Source organism: Mobula birostris, chromosome 32, assembly GCF_030028105.1.
Source record: "Mobula birostris isolate sMobBir1 chromosome 32, sMobBir1.hap1, whole genome shotgun sequence".
NCBI classification, from domain to species: domain Eukaryota; kingdom Metazoa; phylum Chordata; class Chondrichthyes; order Myliobatiformes; family Myliobatidae; genus Mobula; species Mobula birostris.
In genome coordinates this window covers 4,692,567-4,719,693 of record NC_092401.1, presented here as the reverse complement: position 1 = coordinate 4,719,693, position 27,127 = coordinate 4,692,567, and the positions used below count along the sequence as shown (strand labels likewise).

At 41.3% G+C, this 27,127-nt stretch overlaps 1 protein-coding gene across 1 annotated transcript in view; it reads right to left on the bottom strand.

The window, feature by feature from the left end:
- Positions 1 to 27,127, bottom strand: part of dcaf15 (DDB1 and CUL4 associated factor 15) — a 46,503-nt gene that overhangs the window by 7,966 nt on the left and 11,410 nt on the right. The window contains exons 2-8 of the mRNA XM_072248275.1: positions 25,842 to 25,939; positions 20,950 to 21,094; positions 17,173 to 17,279; positions 13,788 to 13,924; positions 13,529 to 13,699; positions 10,066 to 10,878; positions 1,810 to 1,898 (exon numbers count right to left, since the gene is read on the bottom strand). Of these exons, the coding sequence (XP_072104376.1) occupies positions 1,810 to 1,898; positions 10,066 to 10,878; positions 13,529 to 13,699; positions 13,788 to 13,924; positions 17,173 to 17,279; positions 20,950 to 21,094; positions 25,842 to 25,939 (1,560 nt within the window). The remainder of the gene's footprint in view (positions 1 to 1,809; positions 1,899 to 10,065; positions 10,879 to 13,528; positions 13,700 to 13,787; positions 13,925 to 17,172; positions 17,280 to 20,949; positions 21,095 to 25,841; positions 25,940 to 27,127) is intronic.

Genomic DNA, 27,127 nt, shown 5'->3' with positions numbered 1-27,127 from the left:
TTGTCATCTTTTGAATGAGCCATTAAACTAAGGATTTCTGCACCTACACTGGGAGATATAAAGGATGGAACGGCGCTATTTCTTAGAACAAAAGGGTTTGTCCCATAATTTTGGACTCTCATTTATCACAACTTTCTGCCTGAAATCGCCCATCCTGCCTTCTCCCACATATATCATGATTCATTCTGTATCGAATTATGCATGAAACACATAACTAATTCATCCACAATAAAAACCCACAAACAGTTGCAACTCCGAGCACACAGAATAGGCCTCCATTTATCAGCCAAAAATATGATTTGCCTGAAGTCCACAGAAAATTAGTGTTAGAGTGCTCTTAAGGAGTCAGCTGACATCTGATTTCCTCATCTGTGCATTGTAATGCTACAGTCAGAATTGGCCTATCTGACGTTCTGTCCCACTGCTGGACCTCATCCTGAGCTGAGGGCTTTATATCAAAATGCAAGGCATGTGAAGTCACCCACCTTGATTAATAAGTTATATGTAAATAAGTGGTTTGGCCTTTTTCATTTTATGAAGCCTGATTGTTTAATTAATTTGTATTGCTCCACTATGTTTTAATTCAATTATTTATCCTTCTGACTAAATAAATCCTTCTGAACTTGGTTCAAAAAAGAACTTAAGTGGTTTGCAAAAGTCAGTCAATGTCACACCTGTAAGAACCTATCTTTACGAACTCACTGCCAACCACAGATGAAAAGCACAGATCCATTATGATAAAAATGAGCAAGTAGGACAGAAAGAAAGGAATACAAGGGGGGACTGATAAAGATAAAGCTGGGGTAAGAGAATGATTGCAGAGGATAAAATCTGCATGAATTCCTTGTGCCAAATGCTATAAATTCTATGAAAAGAAACATTTACAGTTATATTTGAAAGGAAGCATGCAATAAACTTGAGCTTGTTTTATGCTTTCTATTGCAACAATTTACCCTACCTCCCACTACATTAAAAGCATTGTTCAACACATCAGGAAGCTGCTCATATCAATTAATCCTTGAGGCTCCTAATGGCTCAGTAGGGTTTCTAAATAAGGATCTTTATCCATGTGTGTGGGAAAGAGTTATGATTCAGACTGGTTACAAGTCATTGCATATATTGAAGGCTATGAGACAGAATATTTAGCCTATGGGGGAGTCAAGGGTTATGAAGAATATGCAGGAAAATGGATCCAAGGCCAAGATTGCATCAATCATTATCTTACTGAATAGAACAGGCATCCCACCCTGCAAAAACTCATTTCAGGGAGGCAGCACCATCAATTTGCGGGGAACTCCCGGAACTTCCGGGAGGGGTGGGATGTCTGCAATAGAGTAGCTCCTTAGCAGCTAACCAGCTAGTTTAAATAACGTTAGCTATACTAATGAATGAATGACACCTGTTAAACTCACCTCAACACGTCTTTTACAGTCTTAACCCACCATGGGCAATAGAAAAGTCACTGTTGCAAACAGTGCAGCGAGCAACACTGTCATTATTTTGACCCCTATTAGGCAGGGGTACACTTTAGGGTAGTCTGGGGTGACGTACTTTTTATATATTTTTTTGGAACACTCAGCCATGGCGCGCTCTCACTTTCTCTCGTGGTCACTCTCGCGCTCTCTCTTGCTTTCTCTCTCTCACTCTCAAAAAATTGATTTCCGTGATATTGTATATAACTTGTGGGCATCAGGGAGCCACTATTAATATGCGGGAGACTCCCGGAACATCCGGGAGAGGTGGGATGTCTGATAGAAGAACAGATTCATAGCTCATCCTCTGTCTCCTGCTTTAGATTGGTTAAGTTACCTGATACAAGGCATTTTCTTTAAAAGGTTTCAGATTCCTTCCTCTCAGGTCAGTCACCACAAAAGGCAATGAGATCTTATCATCATATCCTGTTTGAAAGAAAAATTGTTTTAGTTTCCAATACACGAGGTACAGTTGAATAGAGATGATGTTGCTGAATCAGTTGGGCAGAGGTCTGAACTGATGGATCTTAAGATACACATTCACATCTCAATGCTGCAGCTGGGGAATTCCATTAATCAAACTGACCCTGAATAAAAAGATAATGTACTGTCATAAGAGCCCATCATGTCCACTGACGTCCCTTGGGGTGAGAAATATTTGTTAATCTAAGCTTGAAGTGGCCCAGCATTCAGTAAAAGGACAACCAACTGTGACCGTTGAATGCTGACATAGCCGGCACTGCCACATCTAGGAATGAACTCACTGAAGCTCCTATCTGTGTTAAATCATTTGGAAACATTTGTAGTATTAACTAAATCCTTCAAGATCCTTGACCACACAACAAAAATAAAACCTGCAATATCTTTACAAACAAAGAAATAATGCTAGAAACATGGCAGTCCAGTTGTACATGACAAGCTCCTGCTAAGAATTATGCAAAATTGATTAGCTTTTACTGAAACACACACAAAAAATGCTGGTGGAATGCAGCAGGCCAAGCAGCATCTATAGGAAGAGGTACAGTTGACGTTCCGGGTCGGGATGTTACCGAGGGGTTAAAGAGATTCTGAAGAAATTGGTAGAGCAGAGTCACAGAAAAGTACAGCACAGAAACAGGCCCTTTGGCCCATCTAGTCTGTGCCAAGCCATTTAAACTGCTACGTCCCATTGACTTGCACCCAGACCATCGCCCTGCATATCCCTCCCATCCATGTAACCACCCAAACATCCGTTAAACATTGAAATCGAGCTTGCAAGCACCACTTGCTCTGGCAGCTCATTCCACAATCTCATAAATCTCTGAGTGAAGAAGTTCCCCCTCATGTTCCCCTTGAACATTTCACCTTTCACCCTTAACCCACGATCTCTAGTTGTAGTCACTTCATTTATTAAAATGCTAGGCATTTTGTGGTGATAATGCATTAAGTAAAAAGAAACACAAAAGCTTGGTTTATTAAAAAAAAATCAAGCAGTCATTACATTTAGAATCAAGAAGTAACCGTGCCCAAAATCACCTATTTGGTTGAAAGTCTGAGAAATTATATGGGACATACAGCTTAAAAACTAAGGAGGTTAAAGAAAGTTCAGAGAGAATTACTTGCTACAAAAAGAAGCTGGGTAAATCCATATACTACTAAAATTCTCACTCTCTGTTTGTCTGTTTGTGACCTCCAATTAGCCCAAATAGTGCATTACAGCGGCACTTTTTTTGACTAAGTCGACTTAAAATGCACTAACTTACAGAATACATGCAGAAGTCAGGGTTATATTCGTTTAAAATTGCGCACTCGTCAATAGGCCCTGCTTTGCACACCCGATAAAACCGCGACGCATGTGCACCACGGCCAGACGCAGCAGCACGTCACGACGCTCACAGCAGCGACACCAACCGCAGCGAAAGGGCAGGGCAGCTCTATTTCGAACGCTCACATTCTGCTAACCACATCAGCATGTGTACGATTGGGACAGATCAAACTGCCACCCATCAATAACAGATATTTAAATCTTATTGTAATGAAGTTCTTCGAAACACCCTATTCCCAGATTCTACACTTGGACCAATAAGAGATGGGAAAGAAGGAGAATGGGGAAAAGAGTGGAGGACTACTCCTGGATTTCTGAAGCAAATGTTCTGGGTGGAGTGTATACCGTTTCTCCACGAAGTGGTGACCTCTACTATTTGAGACTTCTTCTTCATCACACGAAGGGGTCAGTATCTTTTGAATCATTGAAAACACATGATGGACATATCCTTCTATCATTCAAAAACACCTGCAGAGAGAGAGGATTGTTGCAAGCTGACGATCATTGGCAGCAAACTATGGAAGAGGCTGAGGGAACAAGAATGCCCGAAGCAATGAGAGATTTGTTTGTCGTCTTGCTAACAAACACTGAAATCAACAATCCACAGCAATTATGGAACCGGTTCAAGAATGCAGTGTCTGAAGATTTCTTACAAATGGAGAGGAGAACTATCAATGATCCTAACATCATGATCGATGACAGGCATCAGGGACAAGCTCTTCTGTATTTCCAAGAGAAGCTTGAGAACTTGGACAAAACACTTGAAGAATATAACTTGCCGACACCAAGAAACGGTACAATTACTCAAAGTGCTGGCAATCTGGAATTTCTGCGTGAACTGCAATACAACACAGACGAACAGCAGGAATTTGTTTCATAGAAGGAGCCACGATTGAATAATGAGCAAAGAGAAGTATATGAATATGTGTGCGACTGCTTGGAAAGGAATCTCTCTTCAACGATTTTCATTGATGCACCAGGAGGAACAGGCAAGACATTTATCATCAAATTGATCCTCGCTGAAATTAGGGGAGATGGAGGTGTTGCTATTGCTGAGGCATCATCCGGTATTGCAGCAACATTAATGCTTGGTGGTAGGACAGCGCATTCAAGATTCAAGATACCCCTCAAAGTCAATGAAGATGCCCTTTGTAACATCGATAAAAACACCAATACTGCAAATTTACTCCAAAATGCAAGGCTTATTGTCTGGGATGAGTGCCCCATGATTAGGAGGGAGAGCTTCGAAGCCATGGACCAGACTCTTCGTGATGCATGCAGCAAGAATGAAGGCTTCAGGGGTATTTTAACCATTTGCTGTGGTGATTTCCGTCAGCTTCTAGCAGTTGTGAAACGAGGAAATGATGCTGATGTGGAGAATTCAGGCATAAAAAAATCCTACTTATGGAGAAACTTCATTGTTTCAATTGAAGAGAAACATGCAATTGTGTGAGGGAGAAGGACAATATTCTGAGTTCTTATTGGATGTTGGAGAAGACAAGATTGAGAAAAATGAAAATGAAACCATGGAGAAAGTGCTGATTTTTCTGGAGAAACCAGTGTTCTAGCATGGTCAGCATTAGAGTATTCTTGAAGGGTGGCAGATCAACCAGAAATGTTGTCATCAAAACTGTCCTTCATTAAACGAGGAGGAGCTACATTTTCTTCGCTACACGTCTTTCTTCTTTAATAAACTGAGTTTTTCTTCATTAATTTCCAAAGCAAAGCGATACCAATAGCATTCAGGGAAATTTAATGTTTATTCTGGTCACATCAGACTGCATTACCTTTCTCTCAAAGGATGCCCCAACGGGTCACTCAGTCGTCTAGTTATAATAGAAAATTCTACTGAACAAACACGCTTTACCACTATCAGGAGGAGACTATTACACTTTTAGTGAAGGGTAAAATTTAATGATATGACATGTGAGCAGAAAACATTCTGGGAGCGGTCTGGGATTTGGGATTAAGATAATTGAAAATTATGAAAGACGTGGAGGTTACAGTAGAAAATCATAGACAAAAATCGAAATACTGGAAAAACACAACAAATCAACACACACAAAATGCTGGAGGAACTCAGCAGGTCAGGCGGCATAAATGGAAATGAATGGACAGTCAACATTTCGGGCCAAGACTCTTCCTCAGGACTGAGAAGGAAGCGGGTAGACGCCAGAATAAATAAGTGGGGAGAGGGGAAGGAAGATACCTGGAAGGTGATAGGTGAAGGGCTGGAGAGGAAAGAATCTGACAGCAAAGGAGAATGGATCATCAAATTAGGCAGCACCTGTAGAAAGAGATACAGTCAACACTTTGGGTCTACGTTGCTTTATCAGAACAGAGGAAGGGGAAGGTGCAAATAAGATTATACAGAAGACTGCAAAAGAAAATGAGGTTGTGATCAACCAGAGAAAAACGATTAGTAAATGACAGAAGCCTTCAGCAGGTCATGCAGCATCTGTGGAGCTAACAAATGCTTCACAGAGCTCTATTTACCTCCCTATGTCAAGAATGTCTGTTAATGATCATTTCTTAATTTTCTGTTTTGTTTGAGATTTCCATCATTCTTAATATTTTCCCCAAAATGACAGACTGAATGGGTCAGAGGGCCATCCTTACAAGCATGTCTTCAAAAAAAAACAGCCAAAACTAGTTTTAACCAACTCACTGGGGATGCTCTAAGATAATAAAAGTCCATCACTGTGCCAATGCACAATGTTCATCATGAGCATACACAGAACATTTCATTATGTTGCTCAATGCTTTACAGCCAGTGTTTTCACATGCATGCTCACTGCTGGAATATACCGAACGCTGCAGATGAGAAATGCTTTAAGGTCAGACTGTCAGCCTCTAGTATACACTGATAATCACAGCAGGGCAGGCTCTGCAGTGAAAACAGGGAAATTCCAACCTCCATAGCAATATCTTTTTTCCAAAGAATCTACGAGAGAAGGTGTTCAAGGAAGATAGTATTTAATTTTGGGAAAGATCTAGGGTTCAGCTCAGCCAAAACTGAGACAGTCACATGGAGATGAGAGCAGAATATCAAATCATACCACATGGACATAAATAGAAATGCTGTTAAACTTTAGCAGAACAGACAGCACCATGGAAAGAGAAACAAACAATGTTTTAGGTTGGAGACTCTTCATCAGAGCTGGGAAAGAGAAAGTGATGCAAGTATAATGGAGACTAGAGGGAAAAGACCAGAAGACTATAAGATATAGGAGCAAAATTATACCATGTGGCCCATGAGTCTGCTCCAACATTTCATCATGGCTTACCCAGTTTCTCAATCAGCCTCAATCTCCTGCCTTCTCCCTTTATCCCTTGATGCCCTGACTAATCAAGAATTTATCAACCTCTGCCTTAAATGTACCTAATGACTTGGCCTCCACACCCACTCGTAGCAATGAATTCCATAGAAAGAGAAACCATCTTGGGCAAAAATGACCAAACACCTATTTGCAACTCTCTTTTACAGTTCTGATGCTGGGTCACGAAACCCAGATGTTGACTATATCCCTTTCCTCACCATGTTGTTGACATGCCGAGTTTTAACAATATTTTCTTCATCTCCATTTTTGTTTTTGGTTTCCACAGCACATAAAATCATGTTTGGGCCAGGGAAGGATGGAGAGAGGAAAAAGAAATGAACTGTAGGTAAAATTCTGGTCTTTGACCTCTAGCCTAGTGCCAAAGGATAAATGATCAATGTTAAATGAATTCACTATGTTTCAACATATTTCGGAAGACCAGACAGCTTCTAATTCATTAGTAGAGGTTATGGGCACATCAGGAATTTGTGTTCTTGGCACAAGCAGTGTTACTTCACTTCTAATGTGTTTCAGATGAGGAAATGCTCAATAATCTCCAGCATTAAAGAACTTGAGAGGGAAAGGAAGCAATAAACAAACCTGAGAACACCGAAATCTAAATGTGGAATTTGAGCAGTCCTCCAAGAGGGCCACAACCTTGCCAGAGGGTTTGAAGGCTTGCGTGCCTCAATGACCTGGAGAGCTATGTTGGCTGGAGTCAGGGCCTTGTGCTTTGGCTCTTGGTAGGTTCACCCTTGCCAAACAGGGCAAAAGGTAGAGGCTAGACTAAGAGCTGTCCACTGGTCCTCCAGGTTCGGAGGTTCAGCTCAGGGCAAAAAACCTAACAATTCTTATGGAAACAGCAGTAGTGAATCCTTCTATATCTGTGTGTGACAGTATTCCAGAGTTTCCATCCAGGACTTGCATGGCTGACAGTCCTGAAAACCAAGAGGAAGCTACTAGCACAATGAAGGACCAGGACAACTTGGTGCCATACCATAGAAGCAGATATGAAGACATTGAACCACACCTGGAGCACAATAGAGAAGATGACACAATGGAGAGAAGGATAGAGAGAGATAGTGGACCTTCATTGCTGCCCTAAATGCCAGCGGCATAACATGCAGTAAGTAATTTGAGCAGTGAAAACAGCCTGATTCCTGTTGGAAGGCCATATGAGAACTAGCAGTGGGAAAAGTAACTGCTCATTCATCTAGCCAATATAAAAATTAGCACTTATAAAATGCCGAGATGCTTCACAGCATTAACAGTTACTGTTTTGGGGAAATGTGGAAATCAAACTATATGGCACAAGAGCCAACAAACTGCAGGGAGATTAAAGAGCAGATGCTGCATTTTGGCATTGTGCTTTTAAGGTCAGCATTGTCCATAGGTTAATGGACATACCTCAGTTTATGAAAAGCTTTCACTGGTTCTTTTACATTCTCTTGAATGGCCAGATGCAAGGTCAATTTAACGTCATAACTGAAGACAATACTTTTAACTATATGGATTTGCCAGGCTCTCTGCTGTGTTGTTATACCAAATTGTGATTAATTAGATTAGATTAGATTGTCATTGTGCCAAGTACAGATACAAAGCCAATGCCTGTTTTGTCTCCCTTTCTCTTCACCATTTGCACCTTGTACTTCAACTACTGCACAGAGTCTTGTCATCTTCAGAAGTTTTCTGATGACTCTGCCATAGTTGGATGCATCAGCAAGGGAGAGGAGGCTGAGTACAGGGCTACGGTAGGAAACTTTGTCACATGGTGTGAGCAGAATTATCTGCCACTTAATGTGAAAAAGACTAAGGAGCTGGTGGTAGACCTGAGGAGAGCTAAGGTACCGGCAACCCCTGTTTCCATACAGGGGGTCAGTGTGGACATGGTGGAGGATTACAAATACCTGGGCATACGAATTGACAATAAACTGCACTGGTCAAAGAACACTGAGGCTGTCTACAAGAAGGGTCAGAGCCGTCTCTATTTCCTGAGGAGACTGAGGTCCTTTAACATCTGCTGGACAATGATGAGGATGTTCTACGAGTCTGTGGTGGCCAGTGCGATCATGTTTGCTGTTGTGTGCTGGGGCAGCAGGCTGAGGGTAGCAGACACCAAAAGAATCAACAAACTCATTCGTAAGGCCAGTGATGTTGTGGGGATGGAACTGGACTCTCTGACGGTGGTGTCTGAAAAGAGGATGCTGTCCAAGTTGCATGCCATCTTGGACAATGTCTCCCATCCACTACATAATGTACTGGTTGGGCACAGGAGTACATTCAGCCAGAGACTCATTCCACTGAGATGCAACACAGAGCGTCATAGGAAGTCATTCCTGCCTGTGGCCATCAAACTTTACCACTCCTCCCTTGGAGGGTCAGACACCCTGAGCCAATAGGCTGGTCCTGGACTTATTTCCTGGCATAATTTACATATTACTATTTAACTATTTATGGTTTTATTACTATTTAATTATTTATGGTGCGACTGTAACGAAAACCAATTTCCCTCGGGATCAATAAAGTATGACTATGAAATGCAATTAGCATCTGACCAGAAGTGCAAAAGAATAATATTATTTACAAAATGACTGCGAATAAAAAGTAAATGCTACAGCATACAAATGTAAAAGTACTGAGACAGTCCAATATGGGTGCAATACTGCTTAGCACTGTGATGTGAGGTTCAGTAGAGTCACAGGCCCAGGGAAAAAGCTCTTCCTGAGCCTGCTGGTACGGGAGCGGAGGATGGGAGGAGAGTAAAAAGTCCATGGTTAGGGTGAGATGCATCCTTGATAATGCTTTTCGCCCTGCTCAGACAGTGTTTATGGTAGATGTTCTCAATGGTGGGCAATTGGGTGCTGATAATCTGTTGGGCAGTTTTCACCACACGCTGGAGTGCTTTATGGTCCGATACGGGACAATTGCCATACCACACTGAGGTGCAGTTGGTGAGTTTGCTCTCAATGGTACAGCAGTAATAGCCTGTCAATAACCTGGGTCAGAGGTAAGCTTTCTTGATGCTGTGCAGAAAATAAAGGCGCTGTTGCGCCTTTTTGATCAGGATGGAGGAGTTCAGGGACCAGCTGAGATCATCGGAAATGTGGACACCAAGGAATTTGAAGCTTGATACACACTCCACTACAGCTCCATTGATGTAGATGGGACATGAGTGTGGCTTGAAATTGCAATTCTTGAAAATGACTCAGAGGCAAGAATCCCAAGCAACGAAAAATAAGAATAAACACCTTGCTCGTTTTAAACCCCTTACATAGGCAACACCAGAGGGACAAAGATTTTGTTTCAATCTTAAGGAATTTTTGTACAAGGGAAGAATCAAACAATGGAAATCTAGCAACTAATAACTATGGTACAAGATGGGATTTTCCAAACCGAGGAACCTATTGGCTTGTAAATTCCTAACAATTCACTCCTAAATACGCATGACAGATTCTACAAGACTATTTACCTTCATCATCTACCACCATGCCAGTGGGCTCCAGAACATAGTGCAGCTTTATGTAGTTCACATAACCGGGGTCAGTTTGTTCATTTTCCTGCTGCTGGTTGCCAGTGTTATCCATTACACTAGATTCATTCTGTGCAAACTCACTTGTTCCTTCAGTTCTTATTTGAGCAGATGGTGCACCATTGTCTAGGCTGGGTTTCCTAAGGGTGGTACAATTGCACCCCAAAACAAGTGAATGTGATTCCTCGGTACTTAACGCATAACCATTAGTGTCTGCAACACAACCAGAACACTGGATCTCTAATCTGGGTTCACAGGAGAAGGAAGGATGGATTTCTGAAGGTCCACTTCTTTGTGGATTAAGGATATTGAGGCAGTCTTCTGCAAGTTTCCTTTGTAGCACACCCTCCTTTTGTACGTCTAAACTTCCCATTACTTCTGGAGTGCCGGTGGCAGCTCTAGCCCGCCTGAAGATGTCAGCTGCAAATTCTTTTGCTTTGCCTGCAGCAGTAGTTCGGTCACAGTGGGCAGGGTTACAGACTGCCACAACGGTGTGCTCATAGGCTTCATGTTCCCAGCTCAACATTTCCTCTGAACAGTTTTCAGTATGCCTGCAGTTATTAGCATCTGCCATGTTAGAGGTGAAGTCCAGTGTTTTTTGGCTGCACAAAGTACATTTAGTACCTTCACAGTTACAATTAGAAGATACACTGCTCCATTCTGCTGAAATGAAATTCTCAGGGTACACCTCATGATCGACTGGAGTTTCATCATTTTCACTGCTTTTGCTGTATAGTACTTGTCCTGTTTTACCTGACACACAGAAAGCAAAAAGTGTAAAATGGATCTGAATTGGAAAAAGCAGTTAGTTTGTCAGTTCACATCTCCTAGATTAACTTCAACATTTTAAATCCAAGACATTTTTTATGATCATCATCTCTTGAGATTTTCCCTCTACCTTTCCTCTGTCATAGGATTTCACAGCCACAGGGAAACTGGAAGGGCCTCCAGTCTTAACCTCACATCTTTAGTTTTACTACAGTCTCCCCACATGCTCAAGTAAGCTCACCTTATCCAAAACATCAGTGTTTGTTTTTCGCAATTCTATTCTTATTAAACAGCAGGCTTTTCATTCTTTTTACTTAATCTCTATATTCTCCCCTTCAAACTATTATCCCTTACCAAAAAACTTTGCTATACTTGCAAACCATCAACTTCCCTTTCCTGTTCATACTAATGGAACCTCCTAAATCAGGAATTAAAACAATTAGACCACAATAGGTCTACAACAGATGCAATCTCACTGGCTCTCCACTCAGCTTATATAGGCATCTGTTAGTCTCGCGAGACCATGGATTAGCGCCTTGGAAGGTTTCCAGGGTGCAGGTCTGGGCAAGGTTGTATGGAAGACCGGCAGTTGCCCCTGCTGCAAGTCTCCCCTCTCCATGCCACCGATGTTGTCCAAGGGACCCATAAAGGTTGGCACCAGTGTCATCGCAGAGCAATGTGTAGTTAAGTGCCTTGCTCAAGGACACAACAGCTGAGGCTTGACTGACGCCTTAACCACTTGGCCCACTCAGCTTAGGATCACCTGGAAAGTAGCAATATGTATGTCAGGCTGCTGTTTATTGATTAAAGCTCAGTGTTGAACACCATCACACCCTCAGTACTAATCACAAGTTCCAAAATCTAAGCCTCTGTACCTCCCTCTATAACTGGATCTTTAACTTCCTCACCAAGAGACCAGTCAGTGCTGATTGGAAATAACATCTCCTTCTCGCTGATAGTCAACACTGGTGCAGCTGAAGTATGCGTGCGGCTCTTACTGTATCTACACCCACGACTACCTGGCTAGGCAGGCTCCAACACCATCTACAAGCGTTTTGTATAAATTTGCCATTGACACAACTACTGTTGGTAAAATTTCAAATGGTGATGAGTGAGAAAGATGAGCTGGTTGACTGGTTGAGTAGTATGGCAACAACAACCTTGTATCCAACATCAGTAAGACCAAGGAATTGATTGTGGATTTCAGGAAGGGAAAGTCAAAGGAACACAAACCAATCCTCATCGAAGGATCAGCAGTGAAAAGGGTGAGGATTTTCAACTTCTTGGGTGTCAACATCTCTAAGGATCTATCCTGGGCCCATCATATTGATGCAATTGAGAAGACCTGGTACGTCACCAAAGACTATAGCAAATTTCTACAGATGTACCGCATGGAGATCATTCTAACTGGCTGCATCACTATGTGGTATGGAAGGCAACTGTACAGGATTGGAAAACCTGCAGAAAGTTGCAAACTCAACCAGCTCCAACATGGGCACCAGTTCTCCCAACATCGAGGACACCTTCAAAAGGCAATACCTCATAAAAACTGCATCCATCATTAACCAGTACTTATTTATTTTATATATATATTCTATTGTAATTTACAGTTACGATTAATCCTTCATGAGTATGGTGCAAAGTGGGTGTAGAAGGTTAAGTTCAAAGTTTAAAGTAAATTTATTATTAAAATACATATATATCACTATATAGAATCCTGAGATTCATTTTCTTGTGGGCAAACTCAATAAATGTATAGAATAATGGCCATAACAGAATCAGTGAAAGACCGCCCAACTATATTCAATCAGAGCACAGAAGACAACAAACTATGAAGTTAAATAAAGAAGAAACAACAATAATAAATAAATAAGCAATAAATATTGAGAACATGAGATGAAGAGTCCTTGAAAGTGAGTCCAATGGTTGTGCATTGTAAAATTCAACATCAGAAATATGAGAAAAGTGGAAGGATTGGACAAATTTGAACCTATCATCTTTGAGAAGAGGTGGCCATAGGACAATGTTCTGGAAGTATATAGCCTAGTGACAATATAAAACAAAAGAGTAAGTATGAAAGACCGGAGGTCATGGGATCACACTGTAAGATACATGTCACTTTAGTTCACATAAAGTGATCAATACATTTACTTGGCACCTTTCACAACCTAAGTACTTCTAACTCTAATCATGGTCACAACACAGGGAAAATGACAGCCAGTTTGCTCAAACTCCCAAAGATAATGACTAGATTTTTTTTGGCAATATCAATCAAGGGATGGACAAATTCCAAGGCACTGGGGGAAATTCCTCTTCAAATCATACCTTGGGAATTTTGCATCCGAGGGAACAGAAGGAGCCTCAAGCTAGTACTTAGGTTAAACAGCATTTCTTTAAAGTTGTACTAGAGACCTAGAATTAGTGCCCATTTCCTCAGCCTGAACTGTGAATCCATTAACTTCTGATTCGGGCAAAGAAGTCATAAACAACTGGGTGATCCCCTAGCTGGAGGGAGAAGCTGAGAGTAATCTGCCAGGACTAATATTTGAACCATACACCCTCACTTTACTGTAAAATTATCTGCTCATACATTTCATCTAGATTCCCACATAAACAATAACCAATTTGACCATACCTGTCGTATTTACAGATATTGCACATGCTACCAGGGAGTAGCTGGTGTTAAGTAACACTACTCCATCTTTCTTGAGCTGGAAAGCAGGCTGGAACGTGGGAAAGGGATACACCACCTGGTACTTGGTGTGAAGCATGAAGCCGTGCTGTAGGCAATAAGCATTCTGCTCACCTGTAAAACACATGATGGCAAGTGAGGTGCAGTAATTTAAACATGTAAATACAAACACAAGATAAAAACAAAATGGTTAGTTTCATACCTGTGTTAAGTAAAGCCATATCTCTGCAGTCGGGACACAGTACAAATGGTGGTGTGGCAACAGTTGTAATATAAATATCTCTGTCGTTTTCATCACTCATAACCATATTTATCAGCAGATCATTTACCGACCGAATGCTGTATTAAACAAAAATAACCACATGGAGGGAAAGCAGAATATTCTTTAGGGAAGTAAAAAACCCTCCCAATCCTCCCCTGCCCCATCCCTGACAAAAAACAACAGCTGGTGTAAGTTTGGAGATTCCTTTCTGCAGAACACAAAGGAATTTCCACGCTTACCACCAACCAGTAGCCAAAAGGATTTTATGACATCATCTTACTGCTCCTATTGGAAAAAAAACAGCAAGATTATATGTTAAAAAATAAACCCACCAGAGTATAAGAACATAAATACGAGCAGGAGTAGGCCACCTGGCCCAAGGAGCCTGCTCTGCCATTCAATAAGATCACGGCTGAATCACAGAAAAATCTAATGAAAAGTTAATCTCTCTATGGTGGTACATGCTCAGAAAGGGTACTGTGAGAACTCCCCACTTAAAATATAGGAACAGAAGTAAATAAACTGACTTGTCCATGGTTAGCAAAATAAAGACACAGAACACACTAGAGCACAGAAACAGGCCTCTTGGCCAATGCCGAACTATTAATCTGCCTACTCCCATTGAGCTGCACCCAGTCTAGAGCCCTCCATATCCCTCCCATCCATGTATCTATCCAAATTTCTCTTAAATGTTGAAATTGAATCCGCATTCACCATTTCTGCTGTCAGGTCATTCCACACGCTCACCATCCACTGAGTGAAGAAGTTCCTCCTCACTTCCCTTAAACATTTTACCTTTCACCCTTAACCCATAACCTCTAGTTCTAGTCTTACATAACTTCATTGGAAAAAGTCTGCCTGCATTTATCCTATTCATACCACTCATAATTTTGTATACCTCTATCGAATTTCCCATTATTATTCTGCGCTCAAGGGAAAAAGGTCCTAACTTATTCAACCGTTCTCTATAGCTCAGGTCCTCAAGTCCTGGCAGCATCCTTGTAAATTTTCTCTGCAGTCTTTCAGTCAAAAAACTCTGATCAGTGCCAATCCAGACATCAGAAGTTTTAAGAGGAGGGAGACTTCAACCAGATCCACTTCTCAAGGATAAAGGCAGCAATGGAGCAGTACAGTGAAAAAGAGCTTTGACCAGCAGCCAATCCGGACATCGGAAGTTTTGAGAGGAGGGGACTTCAATCAGGCCCACTGTCCGAGAAGGTTCAAAGGTGATTGACAAAAAATATTCCGGGATAGAATGGCTTGTCATATGAACAGTGTTTGATACTTCTGGGCCTTTATTCACTTGAATTCAGAAGAACGAGGGGTGACCTCACTGAAGCCTATCACATGGTGAAAGGCCTTGATAGTGTGGAGGTGGAAAGGATGTTTTCTGTGGTGGGAGAATCTAAGACCAGAGCACACAGCCTCAGAATACAGGGACTCTTAGAACGGAGATGAGAAGAAATTTCTTTAGCTAGAGAGTGGTAAATCTTGGAACTCTTTGCCACAGGAGCTCTGGAGGCCAAGTCTTTATATATACTTAAGGCAGAGGTTGATCAATTCTTGATTGGTCAGGGCACGTAGGGATATGGGAAGAAGGCAGGAGCTGAGAGGACTGAGAGGAAAATTGGATCAGCCAAAATAGAATGGCAGAGTAGACTCGATGGGCCAAATGTACTAATTCTGCTCCTATATCTTATGGCCTTATTTACGTCTTTCCTATAGGTACTGTAAATGACCAAAACTGCACATAATACTCCAAATTAGGCCTCACCAATGTCTTACGTCTTTTTGCAATTGATAGATAGACCCATTTTTGCACTTTCTTCAACAACTATATCAATTAAGTTTTGTAGTTCTTCCTCCGTACTTGCAATTAATACAGTGTCATCCGCGTATCTAAAATTATTGATGTTTTCACCGCCAACTTTGATTCCCAAGAAGGAGAATCCTATCTGCAGGCTGAGAATAAATGGGGAAGACATAAAATAAGTACAGAACCTTTGCTACTTAGGAAGCTAGGTGACATCAGATGGCAGGTGCAACATGGACATCAAAAGAAGAATAGGGATGGCAAAAGACACCTTTATGAGAATGAACAGTATACTGACCAACACTAAGCTAGGCATGACAACCCGCCTCAGAGCACTGAAATGTTATATTTATCTAGTTAAGTTATATGGCTCAGAATGTTGGACAATATCTAGTAATGTGTGGAAACGAATTGAAGCAGCAGGGATGTGGTTTTTGAGGAGGATGCAAAGAATATCGTGGACAAAACGAATATCTAATGAGGATGTCATGAACAGAGCAAAGACAAAAAGAGAAGTAATGTATGAGATCATGAAAAAGGCAACGTGACTTCATTGGACATGTGATTAGGAAAGAGGAGTTAGAATGCATGTTAATTATGGGAAAGATTGAAGGCAAGAAAGTAAAAGGAAGGCAAAGACAAATGATGATGGAGACAGCAGCCAGAGAACTGGAAATGAATACCAATGAATTGATCCACTTGACCCAAAATAGGAGTGTGTGGGCCATGGCAGTCAAAGCTTAAACTGGGAATGGCATCTGATGATGATGATGAATGTCTTATGTAACTTCAACATAACATCCCAACTCCTGTGCTCAATATTTTGATTTATGAAGGTCAAAGTGCTGAAAGCTTTTACAACCTTATCAACCTGATGTCACTTACAAGGAATTATGCATCTGTATTATACACTGACAGCCACCCAAAATTTGTACCAAGTGGGGTTTGAGCTCACAACTTTCTGAATCGGGTGAGAAGTTGACATGCTTTTTGTACAAAAATTTTGACATTCCCTGATGCCCTATAGTCAACAGATTTCTACAAATATTACTGCTATAATGTAGGAAGAGTGGAATGTCCTCTTTTCCAATACTTTTCATTTGATCTTCCCTGGCACACCAAGGTAGATTAAATAAAAATTTCAAAGGTATAAGGAGCTGAAGAACCAAGGAGCTAAGGTCACATATGAACTCATAGAACCGTCTGATAGGCCTATATATTACTGGACTGATGATCTGGAGACAAGTTCATGTTCCACCATGGCAGCTGGAGAATATAAATTCAAACAATTATATAAAACTGGTATCAATAAGGATAACCACTTAACTAGAAAAATGACACACAGATACAGTTGATGATATTTTTCAGGTATAGAAATCTGTCCTTACTATCTGACATGTTATTCCATACCCATTCCATCTGAAAAAGCGTAGCAAGCCAAGGGAAATTAGGAATGGATTTCAAATGCCGACCTTGCCAGCAATATCTACATCTTGTTCCAAGATTACTTACTTGAACCCGAACACAATAAGCTTTGAGGGATCTGATGGCCATTCACAGACAGTTAGATACAGGTCACTGTATACTTCCTGATCTTTGAAAAGATGCACTTGCCTAACCTAAAATACAATAAAGCAAAACAAAGATTAAACATATCTTCCATTGTTTTCAAATTGTACCTTTTCTGAAAAAACTGGAAGTGAATGCAGTTGAGCACATCCAATGTGTGAATGTGCATCAGTGGCCATGGGAAATGAAAGTCCTTCACAGCCCAAGTTAAACAAGTATGAACACCAGACTAATGGACACACTGTATGTATAAGCAGTTTGGGAGACATGTTGGAAAAATTTGCCAGCTGCTGCAAGGCTGCAGGTATTGTACGTCAGGTGGGAACAAACCATTTCCATGTCTTTTCTTTAACACCAATCTGCAACAACTGGGGTTGGGTTAAAATATGCAGAGCTGGAGTGCTGAGCAGACTCTCTCACTGAGTCACTGAGGTTAGCTAATGGGTGCTCTTCCTGCCTCTACACACTCTCCATACGTAATGTTTCAGTGATCCTCACTCACACATTAAAGAACAATTCATGTTATGAACAGATTTCAGAAACAGAATGTTGTTATCCCCTGACAACCGTATAGGCAACATACTGTAGCAGTGACAAAAAACAGTGTACCCTTAAATCCATACAAATACGCACATACACAGAGAGACATATTAAATCTAATACTCTAATTTCACAAGCATGTTTCCTGGGTAAATTGTATCTGCTTTGGCACTAACCTCGACTGCTCTCTAACTAGGGTTTAGGAGTGTACACAAGCAGGCTGGTTGGCTGGCAGCCTCCATTATACATTCAGTGGCCACTTTATGAGATACACATTTACACCTGTTCGATAATGCAAACATCTAATCAGCCAATCATATGGCAGCCACTCAATGCATAAAAGCATGCAGACATTGTCAAGAGGTTCAGTTGCTGTTCAGACCAAACATCAAAATGGGAAAGAAATATGATCTAAGTGATTTTGACCTTGGAATGATTGTTGGTGCCAGATGGGGAGATTTGATTATCTCAAAAATTTCTGATCTCCTGGTATTTTCACAAACAACCACCTTGACATCTTACAGAGAAAGGTGTAGAAAACAACAAAAAAAAACATCCAATGAGCAGCAGTTCTGTGGGTGAAAACACCTTGTTAATGAGAGAGGTCAGAGAATGGCCAGACTGGTTCAAACTGACAGTAAGGCGACAGTAACAACAGTGGTGTGTAGAAGCACATCTCCAAACACACGTTGAACTTGAAGTGGAAGGACTACAACAGCATTAGACAATGAACATACACTCAGTGGCCAATTTATTAAGGTGGTATCCAGGAAGTACTTAATAAAGTGGCCACTGAGTGTATATTGCACTATAGGCACTTTGATTTATCACCCATTGTGGTGCTAGAAAGTCTGTGAACCCTGCAGAATTTTCTTAAATTTCTGCATAAATATGACCTAAAATGTGACCAGATCTTCACAGTAGTCTTAAAACTAGATAAAGAGTACCCAGTTAAATAATTACTACAAAAAAAAACTTGTTCCTTTACTTATTGAGAAAAATTATCCAATATTACATGCATTTGTTGGAAAAATAAGTGAACCTTGCTTTCAGAACTGACATGACCCCTTTATACAGCAATAACTTCAACCAAATATTTCTGGTAACTGTTGAACAGTCCTGCACATCGGCCTGAAGGAATTTTAGGCAATTCCTTGCTACAAAACTGCATCAACTCTGGGACGTTGCTGGGTTTCCTTGCATGAATTGCCTGCTTCAGGTCCTTCCACAACATTCCTACAGGATTAAGCTCAAGACTTTGACTCAGCCATTCCAAAACATGAAGTTTCTTCTTTTTAAACCATTCTGTTGTTGATTTGCTCTTGTCTTTCAGACCATTACCTATTATTCAACTTCTATTAAGCTTCAGGTAACACACTGCTACATTCAGACATTGTGAATTCATTATTACCTCAACGATTGCAAGCTGTCCAGGCCCTGAGGCAGCAAAGCAGCCCCAAACCACGATGCTCCTTCCACCATGCTTCACAGTTGGGATGAGGTTTCGGTGTTGGTGTTCAGTGCTCTTTTTTCTCCAAACATAGCAATGCGTATTTCTGCCAAGAAGTTCAACTTTTGTCTCATCTGTCCACAGAACATTGTCCCAGAAATGTTGCAGAACATCCAGGTGGTCTTTTGCAAACTTGAGACATGCAGCAATGCTTTTTTTGGAGAACAGTGGTTTCCTCTGTGGTGTCCTTCCATGAATACCATTCTTGAAACATATAAGATTATTAAGGCATTGGACACGCTAGAGGCAGGAAACATGTTCCCGATGTTGGGGGAGTCCAGAACCAGAGGCCACAGTTTATGAATAAGGGGTAGACAATTTAGAACGGAGTTGAGGAAAAACTTTTTCACACAGAGGGTTGTGGTTCTGTGGAATGCTCTGCCTCAGAAGGCAGTGGAGGCCAATTCTCTGGATTCTTTCAAAAAAGAGTTAGATAGAGCTCTTAAAGATAGCGGAGTGAAGGGATATGGGGAGAAGGCAGGAACAGGGTACTGATTGTGGATGATCAGTCATGATCACAGTGAATTGTGGTGCTGGCTCGAAGGGCTGAATGGCCTACTCCTGCACCTATTGTCTATTGTTCAATATTTTTATTATAGTGGACACATGAACAGAGACTACAGCAAATCCTAGAGACTTCTGCAGGTTTTTTGCACCTTGGGTTCTTTCTCACCTCCTTCAGCATTGCACGTTGTGCTCTTGGTGTAATCTTTGCAGGATGCCCATTCCAAGCGAGAGTAGCAAGAGTACTGAATTTCCTCCATTTGTAGACAGTTTCTCTTATCGTGGACTGATGAACACCCAGGTTTTTAGAAATACTTTTGTATCCTTTTCCAGGTTCATGCATCTCTACAACTCTTCCTAGTTCCTCTGAAAGTTATTTTGATCGAGGCACGGTGCACATAAACAGATTTATGTTGAGAAGTGCAGGCTCTGTCAGTAACCTGACTTTGTGTGTCTTTTTTATAGGGCAGGGTGCCTCTACAAACTACATCTCCAATCTCATCTCATTGACTGGAACACCTGATTCCAAATAGCTTTTGTAGAAAGCATTACCACAGAGGTTCATATACTTTTTCCAACAAATACATGTAATATTGGATCACTTTTCTCAGTAAGTAAATGAACAAGTATAATGATAATGTTTGTTTTGTTATTTAATTAATTGGATTCTCTTTATCTAGTTTTAGGACTCTTGTGAAGATCTGATCACATTTTAGATCATATTTAAGCAGAAATAGAGAAAATTCTACAGAGTTCACAAACTTTCGAGCACCACTGTATTATTACCTATACCAGCTCTGATTTGTTTATCTCCAAATTTAATTGCTCTATCAACTGTAGCCATGTTTTCATCTGCTGAATTCTGAGCTTGCATTGCCCTTCCAAATCTTCCTGCATCTCTACTTTTCTGTTCTCCCTTAATTCACTTTCATTTAAAATACCTACCTCATTGATTATGTGTCCTAATGTCACCTTCTGTGGCTCATGATAAAACTTGTTTTGATGAGTCTGAGAGATTTTTTAACCATGTTAAAGCCATTATACAAACACAAAAACTGATAGAAAACAACCCCAAAAATCAGAGAAGAAGCAAGGCCCATCCAGGGATTTACCTGAATCACCGAGTTCCAGTGTTCTTTCTTCTAGAATAAAGCTTTGTTACTTACCTTTTTCAACTTGTCATGGATGTTGAACTTCCACCAGTACAGATAGTACACATAGTGGGGTAATTCATCAAACTCTTGCTCTGGCACATCTCTGGTGTAGGACAGCACATACCTACCACATTTTGTAAAACCAAGGAATATATGGCTGTGGAAGCAGGGAAAGGGGGGAGACAAAAGAGATGCATTTTTACTCTCTGCATTTTCAAGTAACAACACCTGATTATTAAAGACAAGGAATTCAGAATCCTCAACAAAACGATCAAATACGTGAAATCCACCCATTAACTAACACTTGAGGTGACCTCTCCTAGTTTCCTGCTGCCCAGGGAGAATTATGCAGACATACCTCTGGTGTTTTGTCAGGGTATCAAGATCAAAACTGCCTTTCTGTCCATTCATGTTGAAGGAGACTGAGTGCATGAGCGCATACAAGGCCATGCAGAATTACAAGTTCAGAAATCTCAGCAACTCTTGCCACTATTTAATTTAGATATTCTTGATGGGCAATTGTTTGAAATGCAGAGTTTAGTGGTAAGTTTGCGTATACCTTCCACAAACTGTATTGCATAGTGAATTCTCAAAAGGAGTATGAGGTTATTAATTGTTCTTTAGAGAGTGATGCTCTAGCTTCTGCTGCCTGATTCAGACCACAAATCAAATTCACAACTTCCCTCATATGCACAGCTACCCTGATCAGATCAGCCAAGACAAATAAATGGTGGCATGATCTGGAGGGGCCGAATGGTGGCACAGCCCAGAGGGGTGTGCTCATTATCTGTAAAAATGAAATTCAATGTTGACCTCTAATCTGCAGCTACACTATTTTATTCCAAATTTCCAGCATTCCTTTGTTAATATCAAACAATTGTTCTATATTTTAACATCCCTGCCTTTTTTTTTATTTATTCCCTCCTATTTTCCAATCTATCACATCTTTTTATTTTTGTTTTGTCCTTCCTTCCCTTTTCCCTGCATCTCAAAACTTGACCGTGACTATTCCCAGTTCTGCTGGAAGTGCATTGTTCTGAAGATTTAACCCGGTTCCTATTTACTCAGATGTTGCTGAAGGAGGTAATTTTGCCCTGAGCCTGTTCAATACAGTCATGGCTGATCTGTGGTCTAACTTCTCAAGTCTCTGTTGCTCTATTTCCTTTGATATCTTTGCTTATCACAAATCGATCAATTTCAAATTTATACATGACAACTGATTAGGTAAAATGCTACTTGCAGAACTGAGATCCAAATTTCCAATAGCACCATACAGTGTTTTGCTCAACACCTAGCTCTAATTTTTTAAACTGTTTACTTCTCCAATTCTCCCTAACCACTGAAATCATTTGTATCCAGATGGCCTAGCAATACCCCTAACATTTTGAAAACTTCAGTCGCAAGACTCCTTAAACTTCCAAAGTCCAGAATATACGCACCTAGTTTATGTAATCCTTCCATGTAATGTAACCTTTGGTGTCTTGGCATCACTCCAATAATATTTAGAGTACATTCTTTTCTAGGCCAAAGCATCCTTTCTAAGGTGTACTACCCAGAACTACAGAATACTTGGCATATGGTCTATGCTGGGATTTGTACAGTTGCAGCATTATTACTATTGGCTTTTTCTCTTGTCTTCTGAATGCAAAGTCCAACGTTCTATTGTTTTTTTTTTATTACGTTCAGTAAAGGTCCATGGCAGTAAAATGATTCTGCACAAAGGCCCACTTTGGACCTTACACAACCTCACCATTTTGGAAGTTAGCAGCATCTTTACTACCAAGCACAAAGAACCGTGGTTGTTTATGTTAAAAGCTACAAACTAGAAACTCTAATACGTTCAATGCACGTTGTCTAGTTAAGCATACTATTATATTCTTCTAGGCAAAAATAACGTATATGCCTTAAAAGCCTCCATTAATTTTGCAGCAGAAATAACCTGGTTAAATTTAGAGTTCACATGAATGTGGAATATGGCCAAGTAGAAACAACTTGTAGGAAGTTTATGAGGAAGGATAGGCAGATGATAGAGCAAAGATGCACTCAGCCAGATGGTTTGAGATGTGTCTATTTTAATGCAAGGAGTATCATAAACAAGGCAGATGAACTTAGAGCGTGGATGAATATGTGGAACTATGATGTTGTGGTCATTACACAGAATTGGATGTCTCAGGGGCAGGAATGGCTGCTGAGTGTGCTGGGCTTTAGATGCTTCAAAAGGACAGGGAGGGAGGCAAAGGAGATGGGAGCATGGCATTGCTGATCATGGATAGCGTCATGGCTGCAGAAAAGGAGGTAGTCATGGAGGGATTGTTTACTGAGTCAGTGTGGCTGGAAGTCAGAAACAGAAAAGTGGTAATAACTCCACTGTGTTTTTTTTAAATAGACCCCCCCCCCCCCCCCATAGTAACAGAGACACCGAGGAGCAGATAGGGCGGCAGATTCTGGAACAGTGCGATAATAATAAGGTTGTTGTGATGGGTGATTTTAACATTCCTAATATTGACTGTCATCTCCTTAGATCAAGGGTTTGGCTGGGGTGGAATTTGTTAGGTGTGTTCAGGAAGGTTTCCAGACTCTATGTAGGTAAGCCAACTAGAGGAGAGGCTGTACTTGATCTGGTATTGGGAAATGAACCTGGTCAGCAGTCAGATCTCTTGGTGGGAGAGCATTTTGGAGGTAGTGATTACAATTCTATCTCCTTTACCATAGCACTGGAGAAGAATAGGAGCAGACGTTTTGAGAAAACATTTAATTGGGGTAGGGCGAAACTTGGATGCTATAAGGCAGAAACTTGGGAGCATTAATTGGGAGCAGATATTCTCAGAGAAATTCACAGTAGAAATGTGGCAAATGATCAGGGAACATTTGCATGGTGTTCTGCACAGGTATGTTCCACTGAGGCAGGGAAAAGATGGCAGGAAAAAGAACCATGATGTACAACGGATGTGGAAAATCCAGTTAAGAAGAAAAGCTTATAAAAAGGTTCAAGAAACTAGGTACTGGGAGAGCTCTAGAAAATTACAAGGTTGCCAGGAAGGAGGTTAAGAATGAAATTAGGAGAGCTAGAAGAGGCCATGAGAAGGCCTTGGTGAGCAGGATTAAGAAAAACCCCAAAGCATTCTACAAGTATGTGAAGAGCAAGAGGATGAGCCATGTGAGAATAGGACCAATCATGTGCAATAGTGGAAACGTGTGCATGGAGTCGGAGGAGGAGGTAGCGGACGTACTTAATGAATATTTTGCTTCAGTATTCACCAGGGAAAAGGACCTTAGCAATTGTGGGGATGACTTACAGCAGACTGAAACACTTGAGCATAAAGACATTAAGAAAGAGGATTGCTGGAGCTTTTGAAAGCATTTGGTTAGATAAATCACTGGGTCCAGATGAGATATACCCCAGGCTACTGTGGGAAGCGAGGGAGGAGATTGCTGAGTCTCTGGCAATGATCTTTACATCATCAACAGGGACAAGAGAAGTACCGGAAGATTGGAGGGTTGCAAATGTTGTTCCCTTCTTCAAAAAAGGGAGTAGAGATAACCCAGAAAATTACAGACCAGTGAGTCTTACTTCAGTTGTGGGCAAGTTATTGGAGAAGATCCTGAGAGGCAGGATTTATGAGCATTTGGAGAGACATAATCTGATTAAGGATAGTCAGTATGGTTTTGTCAAAGGCAGGTTGTGCCTTATGAACCTGATTGAATTCTCTGAGGATGTAACAAAACACATTGGTGAAGGTAGAGCAGTGGATATATTGTACATGGATTTCAGTAAGGCATTTGATAACGTTTGCTGATGACACGTACGTTTGCTGATGACACAAATGTTGGGGGTGTTGTGAATAGTTTGGAGGGCTGTCAGAGGCTACAGCAGGACATTGATAGGATGCAGAACTGGGCCGAAAAATGGTAGATGCAGTTCAAACCAGATAAGTGTGAAGTGGTTCATTTTGGTAGGTCAAACTTGAAGACAAAATATAATATTAATGGTAAGACTCTTGGCAGTGTGGAAGATCAGAAAGATCTTGGAGTCTGTGTCCATAGGACACTCAAAACAGCTGCATAGGTTGACAATGTTGTTAAGAAGGCGTTTGGTGTGTTGGCATTCATCAACCGTGGAAGTGAGTTCAACAACCGAGAGGTAATTTTGCAGCCATATAGGACCCTGGTCAAACCCCACTTGGAGTACTGTGTTTAGTTCTGGTCATCTCACTACAGGAAGGATATGGATACTATAGAGAGAGTGCAGAGGAGATTTACAAGGATGTTGCCTGAATTGGAGAGCCTGCCTTATGAGACTAGGTTGAGTGAATTTGAGCCTTTTCTCCTTGGAGTCATAGAGGGTAAGAGGAGATCTTATAGAGGTGTACAAGATGATGAGAGGCATTGATAGTGGATAGCTAGAGGGTTTTTCCCAGGGCTGAAATGGCTAACATGAGGGGACATTGTTTTAAGGAGCTTAGAAGTAGGTACGGGGGGGGGGGGGAGCGGAGATGTCAGGATGTCAGAGGTAAGTTTTTCACACAGAGAATGGTGGGTGTGTGGAATGCACTGCCAGTGATGGTGGTAGAGGTGGACACAACAGGGTCTTTTAAGAGACTCTTAGATAGGTACATGGAGCTTAGAAAGATAGAGGGCTGTGCGGTAGGGAAATTCTAGGCAGTTTCTAGAGTAGGTTACATGGTCAGCACGACATAGTGGACTGAAGGGCCTGTAATGTGCTGTAGATTTCTATGTTCTTAGCAACCTCCTACTGATAGATATACCGTATTTCACACAATCATTGCCAGACTTGGGAGTCTCAGATTCCACTTACTAAATCAATAAATTAACTGCTGAATATTACTTAGAAGGTTGCAATATCTGTTATTAAATTGCTAGCTGCCTCCAGAAAGTTTACGTACCCAGCTAGTAAAAAATCATCATCCACAATGTTCTTCAAGGGGACACAAAGAATGGGTGGTAAATTTTGAAACATTCGATGAGAGAACTGGCCGGTTATCTGCAATAAAGAATTGAAATATGTAATGTCCAACTGCAGCCAGCAAAATCAGAGAATGTGACAATGGGCATTTACCATTACACAAATTATGGCTTCCAGTCCTAGATTCCTCTCAAGCCAGCAGAACTAGTTTTTGCTCTCTCCCTGATTAGTTCACAAGAATCACATTAAAATAATTTATTACTTTTATACTGCCCACAACCTTAAGTCCATGAAATATTTATACACCTTCTGGTGCTACTTGGACATGTCTTCAGTGATGAATCTGGGGTCATAGGGTAACTCGGGTCTTTAATCATCAGACACCCTCGCCCGGTTGACCCAGCCAGGGGTGATCAGACCCTGACTTGTGTCCAAGTGGCACACTAATCCACGGATCCCCCCCCCTCCGGATCCACAGCCACCGCGAGGCCTTTTCAGCAGCCTCCAGAATGTTCTTGGTGGCTCTTCTGCACTGCAGTCCTTTAACTCCACGGAGTTTTAGAGTTTGCTGTAATGAATAGCCAGCAAAGCCCCAGCACCCAACTTCGACTGGCTCAGAGCGAGCTCTCCAGTCATTGCTCCAGCATTCTGCAACAAGATCTGTGTATTCAGCCCTCTTGCGCTTGTTGGCCTCTTCAATCGGTCTTCCCAGGGGATAGTAAGTTCCAGCAGGACCACTTGCTTTGTAGACTCCGCTATTAACACCATGCCCGGGTGGAGCAGAGTGGCTGCGATGTTCTCTGGGAACTTGAGTTGCCTCCCTAGGTCAACTTGGAGCTGCCAGTCTCGCGCAGTGGCAAGAAGCCCTCCCGAGGGGCTAGGCCGATGTTGAGCCTTCTCTTCCGCTCTTATAAAGGTGATGGACTGTTTGGGAGTGTGCTGGTTTTTGCTGTCTTGAATTGCTACAACTAGAAAACACTGAAAACTTGAAAACACTGAAAACTCTGATGGGACAAAGTGGAGGTTAAAGTCAAGCAACAGAAGGAACATTCAATGGCACCTGTGTCTTCAAGCTCACTCGTCCCAGATATGAGTCTGCAGATCACATATAACAATCATAGATCCACTAATTCCTAAAACTTCTTCCCTGAAGTGACTTAGCCCTTCACCTGACCTATGTGACAGTGGAATGCACAACCACAAATGAACATTTGGCTCACTTCAGTAAAGTGCTGAAGTTATGGTTGATGATCCCACTGACCATTC